The sequence below is a fragment of the Anomaloglossus baeobatrachus genome, chromosome 5, assembly GCF_048569485.1.
Source record: "Anomaloglossus baeobatrachus isolate aAnoBae1 chromosome 5, aAnoBae1.hap1, whole genome shotgun sequence".
Taxonomy (NCBI): Eukaryota; Metazoa; Chordata; class Amphibia; order Anura; family Aromobatidae; genus Anomaloglossus; species Anomaloglossus baeobatrachus.
The window spans coordinates 316,314,210-316,324,136 of NC_134357.1; the positions used below are offsets into that span (position 1 = coordinate 316,314,210).

General features: G+C 44.7%; 1 protein-coding gene across 3 annotated transcripts in view; it reads left to right on the plus strand.

Annotated features, from left to right (window-relative positions):
• The window catches only part of GPS1 (G protein pathway suppressor 1), a 64,444-nt gene extending 59,371 nt beyond the window's left edge, over positions 1 to 5,073 (plus strand). For all 3 annotated transcript variants that reach the window (XM_075349732.1, XM_075349734.1, XM_075349735.1), the window contains 3 exons: positions 3,719 to 3,856; positions 3,935 to 4,069; positions 4,367 to 5,073. In XM_075349732.1, the coding sequence (XP_075205847.1) occupies positions 3,719 to 3,856; positions 3,935 to 4,069; positions 4,367 to 4,441 (348 nt within the window). In that variant the 3' untranslated portion in view covers positions 4,442 to 5,073. The remainder of the gene's footprint in view (positions 1 to 3,718; positions 3,857 to 3,934; positions 4,070 to 4,366) is intronic.
• Positions 5,074 to 9,927: the final 4,854 nt, after the last annotated feature.

Sequence of the window (9,927 nt, forward strand, 5' to 3'; positions counted from 1 at the left end):
CGCACGTTCCTACGGGGAGTTTGTCTTCTCAGCACTCCGTACAAGCGGCCGTTAGAGCCCTGAGATCTGAACAAGGTTCTAATTGCTCTCCAGATGCCGCCTTTCGAGCCTTTGAAGGATGTCTCCCTTCCCGTTTTTCACGGGAAGTGGCCTTCTAGTAACGGTCTCGTCTCTTAGGAGAGTTTCCGAGCTAGCAACGCTCTCATACAAACTCCCTTCCTGGTCCTTCACCAGGACAGGGTAGTTCTGCGTCCGGTTCCGGAATTTCTCCCTAAGGTGGTATCCCATTTTCATATCAATCAGGATATCACCTCACCTTCTTTGTGTCCTCGTCCAGTCCATCAATTTCAGAAAGATTTGCATCTGTTGGTTCTGGTGAGAGCACTCAGGTTCTACTTCCCGCATGGCGCTCCTGCGCCACCCGGATGCACTCTTTGTCCTTGTCGCTGGTCGGCGTAAACAGTCGCAAGCTTCCAGATCCACCCTTGCTCGGGGGCTCGAGGAACCAATTCTTGAAACCTACAGTTCTACTGGGCTTCTGGTTCTCTCAAGGCCGAAGGCCCATTCTACCAGAGCCGTGGGTGCATCCTGGGCATTACGGCACCAGGCTACGGCTCAGCAGGTGTGTCAGGCACCCACCTGGTCGAGTCTACTTACTTTTACCAAGCATTATCAGATGCATACCTACGCTTCGGCAGACGCCAGCCTAGGTAGATAAGTCATTCAGGCGGCGGTTGGCCACCTGTAGGAGAGGGCCGTTTGACGGCCCTATCATGAGGTATTCTTTTACCCACCCAGGGATTGCTTTTGGACATCCCAATTGTCTGGGTCTCCCAATGGAGCGACAAAGAAGAAGGGAATTTTGTTTACTTACCGTAAATTCCTTTTCTTCTAGCTCCAATTGGGAGACCCAGCACCCGCCCTGTTTTCTCGGGGTTTTTCTGTTTATTCGGGTACACATGTTGTTCATGTGGTATGGTTCAGTTCTCCGATGTTTCCTCGGATTGAATTGGTCTTTAAACCAGTTATTGGCTTTCCTCCTTCTTGCTTTGGCACTAAAACTGGTGAGCCAGTGATCCCACTGGGGGTGTATAGCCAGAAGGGGAGGGGCCTTACACTTTTAAGTGTAATACTTTGTGTGGCCTCCAGAGGCAATAGCTATACACCCAATTGGCTGGGTCTCCCAATTGGAGCTAGAAGAAAAGGAATTTACGGTAAGTAAACAAAATTCCCTTCATTTTAGAAATACTTTTTCTAAAGATCTCTTTATCTATATTAGTGTATACAGGGACAGTTAGGCAGGGATTAGCAATATGCACCCAGAACTGCTCGAGGATCTGGGTGCATATTGCACCTGACAGGTTCCCTTTAATTTATTCAGTATCGAATATGAGCACCACGCACATAAATTCCCACACTTACACACCTTGGCTGCTTTCAATGAGGTTATTAATGGCTGTCTGAGGAATTTTCTGTCATGCTGAAGTCACATAGGCATGCAGTTCATAAAGATCCACTGCTGGCGTTTCCTTTGCATTTGCTGACTAATAACATCCCAAATGTCCCCGATGGTAACCAGTCCGGGGACGCTGCGGGCCATGGTAGCATATTTAGGCCACCCAGGCTGCTCACAGTAACAAAAGCAACATGAGGTCTGGTGGTGTGCTGAAAAACAGCTCACGAGACACTTTGGAGAAATGGCTGTACCACTGGTTCCACCACCAACTGAATGTAATGTTGAGCTGTTAGTGTAACTTCAGTGAGCACTAAAAGAGTCCGTCTACTGTACGACACTATAGTCCTGGGAGTAGGACCAGTATGATGTTCCCTCATGGAGATATTTGGCTTTTATACAGGATTAAAGTCTGTTTCCAAAGCAGCTGGATATTTAGCATAGTGGGCGTGGCATCCAATTTTAGTTAGTCGCTAGGACATGCCATTTTGTATTGATCACTGGCAGCCTACCTATATGGCCCCAGTTAATTTGAGAATGGAAGGACAACAATGTTTCTGCACTGTGTACCCTTCACAGGTTTACACTGCACGGTGGCAGTAATTTGCTGTCCTGCTGCAGCATGGCTCTGTGTGACTGTACCATGCACTGCTGGCTGCCCGAGAGTGATGCTGTGCAGAAAAAACTACAAAGGGGTCAGCACTTTCACTCTTGGGTCCCAGAGATTGGACTCCCTGCATTTATTTAGTGACTGCATGAAGCTAGGCTAACTGGGATGGTTGTACGTCTTTAAACAAAGGGACTTTAGTGAACATAATGGCACTTGAATGGGTTGTTTTAGGATTCAGGAAGTCACTGAGGTCCTCAGGGTATTAATCCATATCAAGCTGATATGACGCTAATGTTTGCAGATTAGTTTCAGAAAGAAAAAAACAACCACCCCAAATCAAAACTCTACCGAGAGCCATGATCCCTTTTAAAACGCCATTCAGGTACTGCAGAAATATTGCACGGCAGACCAGGAAATCCCTAGAAGCACTTGCTTTTACTTTACACATTATATCCATCTGATCATACAAGTGTAATCCTCGCCCACCAGAGCAGTAGATACCATCGTTCACTTAGTCATCTGTGGAAATTTGTTTTTGTGAAACATGTTACCATGTACTGTCGGGGGCATTACAATTACTGATTATCTCACACAGTGGGTGGGAGGCTATGTAGGGCTTTCAAACAGAGTATCCGAAAATCCTTTACTCTTGCCATAGGCTATGTGCGCACGCTGCGTTTTTTTGACGCTGCATTTTTGTGCGTTTTTGGCCGCTAAAAACGCACCTGCGTCGAAAAAACGCATCAAAACGCATGCGTTTTTACCGCGATTTGGTGCGTTTTTGGCTGCGTTTTGCTGCGTTTTTGATCTCTGCGTTTTGCTGCGTTTTTCCAATGCATTGCATGGGCGGAAAAAGCAGAAAAACGCAGGAAAGAATTGACATGTCCATTTTTTTTTTTTTTTCAAGCTCAAAAACGCAGCTTAAAAAAACAGTTGTGTGTGGACAGCAAAAATGAAAACTCATAGACTTTGCTGGGGAAGCAAAGTCATGCAGTTTTAAGGCCAAAAACGCTGCGAAAAACGCACTGTGCGCACATAGCCATAAATTGTCATCAGCGGTGCTTTCCTTGAAGAAATGTATTCCCTGCAAGGAAGTGAAAAGGGTCTGGAGCTGCTGTAACTAGGCGCTAGAAATTGGTCCTGCCGAGTCTGAGTTATGACTTTAGGATGAAGCCTTCTTGATGGTTTTTTGTAAGGAGTTCTCCTCCTCTCATTGCCCCTAATCTCTTACCATAGCTTCATCCCTGCCAGATGATTTATTGAAATGCCGCATTCCCTGCCCTCCATATATCTATGATGGTGCGCCTCGTGTACTGTAACCCATTAGTTGTACCCCCATCTCTCTTTGGGCCTCCATGGTGCAATACACAAGGGAGAGTCTCATTTCTGGTAGGAGCATGCACATGACGGCCAGCATGTCACGCATTGGGAACTTGTATCAAAATTAGATTTTTAAGATCACAGCTGCCTGGAGCCATCAGACATGAAAGTGATTGCTGTCCATGAATGATACAATATTACTTGTTACAGTCATGTGCTTGCTTCACCGGGTACCTTACTTCCTGGTTTTAGTAGAGCCGCATGTACTGCCTGTATTGAGATGGACTACGGTAAACTTTAAATATATCTGCTTACTGTTCCCTTGTATCTCTCAGTATTTCAGCCCATATGTATCAGCGGACATGTATAAAATGGCCATTGCATTTAACACCACGGTGTCTGCACTTGAGGACGAACTGACTCAACTCATCCTTGAAGGATTAATAAATGCCCGCATTGATTCTCATAGCAAGGTAAGACCTCGACATCTTTTCAGCACATTTTCATGTTCTCCGACCATCATCGTTGTTATGTTGCCTATTTACTTATAGATCTTATATGCACGAGATGTGGACCAGCGCAGCACCACATTTGAGAAATCATTACAGATGGGGAGAGAGTTTCAGAGAAGAGCTAAAGCAATGATCTTACGAGCTGCTGTCCTGCGTAACCAAATACATGTCAAGGTACGATGACTTGAAATGTAAGACTAAATATGACATCGGATAGATTATGTAAATGACACTTAGACCGAACTCTGATCAGAGTATCAGTATAGTGTAAAGTGATTCTCTCGGATGAAAGAATCATAACACAGGTGAGGAGAAGATGGAGAACAACATTTCTTCATTTTAGGAGTCAGCAGAAATCGGACTGTACACAGATGTCATCCGCGTGTAGACTGATGATTTCACGTACACATGCCTTTTATTTGTATGTCATTTATCACACCTTTTACTAACCTTTAATCTCTTTCCATTTAGTCACCTCCCAGGGAAGGAAGCCAAGGAGAACTGACACCAGCTAACAGTCAATCTCGACTCAGCACCAACATGTGACCACAGCGCTCTCCTGCACTCCTGGCCCTGCCGTCTGCACAGAACCATGCAGGGCGATCCGATTATACTGCAGAGACATTACCACCTGCTTACGTTACCTTCCCATAGGCTGCCTCAGCTATGTTTGTGTGAGAGCTTGACAGGAGCTGCATGGTTTGTCTCAATGGTCTTGGTTTATTGGACATGATCACCTTGCTGTCTCCATTGGAATTGGGAGTAGTGATGTGACGCTGATTATCTGGATGGTTTCCAGGTAGTGTTTGTACTGGGGCAGAACAGAAAAGTAATTGTGATGTAGGTGGTGGGGAACCGTTACATTATCATCTTTCTTTTCAGCAGCTTGTGTGTTAGACACTACCATGTTCTCAGGTCCTCGCTCCTCCTCACCTCTTCGCTGATTCTGATTCATGTTCTGCCCGTCTAAACCAGGCTGCCTCCTCCGTAGCTCCAGAGACACTGCTACCAATTCACTCTACAGACAAGACGTTGGCTCTCCCCGTTTTTTTTTTGTGAAGAGAGGACAAATGACTGCATTATTATCGCATAAGAAAAACTCCTCTGCCTCTTATAAAGCATTGCAAGTTACATGTTCCTTGTTTCTTCTGGTTTGGAATTAAACATGTTCCTGTTTTTGCGTTTTGTCTCACTGTGACCTGTTTCAGTTCTATAGTGTTATTAGTTTAAAGATACACTTCAGCCTTTTTTTTGCTCATGCAATGATTACAAGGTTTGGAGTTAGACAACCAGTCCAGTACATGTAATGTGTAGACAGGAAGTCAGTCCTGGACTTCCTGTGGCCAACAGAGGACTTATCATCACTATCACTTATCGAATCTCTCCTTGAAGCTGATAGATTCCAAACCCCTCCCCAATCATCTCCACCCTTGGTGTCTGACCATGCAGATAGTCATAGTGGCTAGTGGTCGTAACCATGGAAATCTAAGGTCCTGAACATGAGGTAAGCAATATAGTGAATCAGAAGATCCATACCACATTTCTAATTGTCGGTATTAGCTAATATTATTGTTATTACACCTACTAGATTTTGGGATAGGATCTTGCAGAAGGGAATATCCCTTTAAACTTCATGGGTGGCAATAACTATGAGCAGGACTGTAAATCACATAAAAGACACCGAGACTCTTGTATATATCACATATGACAGTGAGATTGCTTTATATATCAGGATACACTGAGACTGCATTATATTCATCACATAGTATATAATAGGCGCCTGTTAATGAAGGTGCTTACACCAAATATCTAGTATAAACACCTTAAGTCACAATATTTTTGCCTATCTGGAAACTTGCAAATTTTGGTTACACAACACTCCCAGCCAGATACGCCAATATGGATGTGGTGGGGTCTCACCTGCCCATCATATTTATCATAAGTTGTGCCATATTCTAAACCGGAAATGTAAGCCAGTGTGTGGCTGGAATTGGGTCAGGGTACTGTTAGCAAGGCTAACATGTGCCACATCAGTCTTAATGAATTGTACCCTAAGACTGCTGTATATACATCTCAGAGTACACAGACTGCTGTATTTACCTCACATAGGATACACTGAAACTGCTGCATACATCATATAGGAGACACTGGGACTGCTGCATATACATCACATAGGAGACACTGAGACGGGTGCATATACATCACATAGGAGACACTGGGACTCTGTGAGTGGCCCCATTTTCTGGGTTATAGTGGGGATGTGATCTGCACTTGACGTCCATATGCCTATAGTAGAGGTTCTGTTTTTTTACCCAGTATATTGCTGTTCATATAGCTGTATTGTATACACTGGTATATGTAAATGAACATCAATTTCCCAACCTGTTTCCTATCATTATTGCGGCCTGTGTTCTATGATTTCACGTCTCTGGATTGTAGTTACACCTTATTGAACATGGCATGAACTTTATTTACAGGACACATTAAGGCTATGTGCGCACTAGAAAAGTGATTTTTCTCAAGAAAATTTCTTGAGAAACTTCTGGGAGGTGAAGATTACAGCACCTGTGGTAAAAACACCGCACCAAAACCGTGGGGAAAACGCACGCGTTTTTGCCGCGATTTTGCCGCAGGTTGGTTCCTCCCGGTTTTTTTATGCTGTAACTGCAATAAATAATATAGATAATAGATAATCGATAGATAGACAGACAGACAGACAGACAATGGATAGAGGGAAAGATGGATAGATGAATAGATAATAGATGAGAAATATATATAATGTCCCATCCCCTGCATATTCTAAGCTGGCACCCTCTAGTGACTTTCATGTGGCACTAAAGGGTGCTTAGCCTTGTATTTAGCCAAAAAATAAATAAATAATTAGATGGCTGCAGCCTGCGGACCACAGCTGGCGGCTTCACATTGGCTGGTAATCCAAAACAGAGGGCACCCCACGCTGTTATTTTACATTAAATAATTTAAAACAAAAAATGTGGGGTCCCTGCCAAATTGGATCACCAGCCAAGGTAAAGCAGACAGCTGTGGTCTGGTATTCTCAGACTAGGGAGGTCCACTGTTATTGGACACTCCCCAGCCTAAAAATAGCAGGTTACAGCCGCCGCAGAAGTGGTGCACATCCATTAGATGTGTCAATCCTGGTGCTTTGCCCCAACTCATCCCGTTGCCCTGGTGCGGTGTCAAACGGGGTAATATATGGGGTTGATGCCGGATGTGTAATGTCACCTAGCATCAGGCCCTGGGGTTCGTGATGTCAGGCGTCTATCAGATACCCGACATCACCAACCCAGTCAGTAAGAAATAAAAAATAGACAACTAAAAAAGTTTTATTTGAAAAAACACTCCCCAAAACATTCCCTCTTTCACCATTTTATTGAAAAGAACAATCAATTCCAGGTCCGGAGTAATCCATACCATAGTCACTGTCCCAGTCAATGAAGAACAGAATGTTCCCCATTGGCTGGGAGAGCAGTGCAGTGACCTGAGCTAACAACAATAGGTCAGCCCAGGTTACTGCAGGGGATGACGAGCGCTGCCATCAGGAGGTTAGATGAGATCATTACCTGCTGTGACGATCTCCTGCACTGCTGACGTCAGCATTTTCACTGCCTTCTATGCCCGCCGCGTTCTCAGCAGTATCGCGAGTGCCCTTGACGTCACCGCTAGTGACACTCTCGGGCCGCCCGCGAGACGGGCATAGACGGCAGTGACAACGCTGACGTCAGCAGAGCAGGAGATCGTCACTGCAGGTAATGATCTCATCTAACCTCCTGAAGTCAGCGCTCGTCATCCCTGCGGCTGCCAGCACTGCAGCGTGAAAAGGTGCTGATACTGCGGGCAGACACTGACACACTGCAGTGCCGGTAGCTGTGGGGCTGGAGCGGGACACAGACTGAATGGGCACCCGCCGGAGGTCACACGGAAGTGCTTCTGTGCGGCATCCAAGGAGTGTGACGTTTGTGTTTACTCTGCTCCGCTTCCTCTTCCTGTCATAATGACATCACTGCCCTGCAAAACACAGGGTAGTGATGAACATTACCGCAGGTAAACCGAGGGTATACCGCACATCATTTGCTGAAATACCTTAGCTACTTGCGTAAAAGAAGTGACATGCACATTTTCTCAAGAAATTTTCTCAAGAAATTCTGCAGAAAGAATTTTCTTGAGAAAAAAAACGCAGTGTGCGCACAGCTATTTTTTTTCCCCATAGGTTTTGCTGGGAAATGTCTGCAGAAAGATTACAAACATTTCTAAAGAAATTTCTGCAGCAAAACCGCAGGTAAAAACGCAGTGTGTGCACAGGGCCTTAATGCATTTCCCTGGAGTATTCTGTTGGCTCCACACCAGAGTATCTCTTTATAGTCTGTCATATGTTTTGTCCTACTTTCCTATTAGCAGCGATTCAGTGGGCATTTCTTGGATAAAAGAGGGAATCGGTATGCTCCATGGTATTTGCTGTAACAATCACTGGAGACAGATGCTGTGAGCCATGTTTATGCAAGGGAGGAAAAAATAACCCTCCTTTCTGTTTTCTTTAGAATGAAGCCTCTGGGGGTCCTGTCGGTTTCCTAGTCAAACTATTACCACCCGCTGCATATTCTGTACGTTTTTAGATGCCTTTCTTGTTACTGTGGAGACGCTTATGTGTTCAGTCGCCTTGTCTGTGACAGGATTGCACGCTTGTCTGTTCACTTTCCCGCTCCCTTTACTTCTCACACCATGCCTATATTTATCACAGATCAATAGCCCACTCTGATTTTTGGCTCCGCTTGTCCCTTGTGGAGTTTTAGATGGAATTACCGTATATACTGGCGTATAAGACGACTTTTTACCCCCTTAAAATAATGGCTACAGTGGGGGGTCGTCTTATACGCCGGATATATACCTGGGTGCTGTAGTGCGCCGCTCCACTCCGTTCCACGCTTGGATTCTGCCTCCATAGCGACGAGGGAGGAACTTCCTGTCACCGCTGCTGAATGGCAGAGCGCTGGCCAATCAGAGGCAAGCAGCTCTGCCTTGACGTCAGCGCTCTAGCAGGGAAGTTCCTGCCTCGTCGCTATGGAAACGCGATACACAGCCCGGCCCCGTACTGGTATATCATACAGCATATATACTGGTATATATACAGCGGATATATAGCGTATATATAGCAGGGGGCCGCACTGTGTGAGGAGGTGTTTTTTTTTTCACTGTCCAGTATAACCAATAGGATTAGTGCAGTAACGCCAGATTCCCCTCGCATCCATGCAGGGACATTAATGAAGAGCTTACATGCTGGCCCCTGCACTAATCCTATTGGTTATACTGGACAGTAAAAAAAACACCTCCTCACACAGTGCGGCCCCCTGCTCTTAGCATACTGAAGCATACTGAACGGGGGTAGTCTTATACAGTGAGTATATCCCAAATTCTATATTTTTAGGGCAGAAGTTGGGGGTCGTCTTATACGCCCAGTCGTCTTATACGCCGGCATATACGGTAATAGTAGAAGGTAAAAGGACTCGCGGTAAAAGTCAATTATTTCAATTCACACATTTTAGTGTCGGAAATTGATTTTATATGATGGATTAAAACTGTGATACATTAATGTTTACAAACAAGTCTTTATTTTAATGTACTTAGACAAATAAAGCACTCAACGCCCAGCTAATATACATGTGTCCGATAGGGCATACAGCGATTTTGGTGCCAACAATGTCTGAACGGATTTATATTAATTGTTATTATTTGTGGTGTTGATTAAGAATATGACCGGTTTTCACAGATTGGCTCTAGTTTCTGAGATATGTAATAATCAACACAAAACAATTGAGAAGCCTTCACAATTGCAAGAATATTATTTTTGTGACAACTAGTAAGTAAACAGTCTAAAATCATACAAAAATGAATTTAGTCTGCCATCATATGCATGTCCCGTCTGCCATCATGTGTATGTCCCATCTCCCTTGATTATGTCTCCTCCATCACCTTCATATCCTGGTGGAACTTCTCCCCTTGTTCCTTGCTGAAGTCTC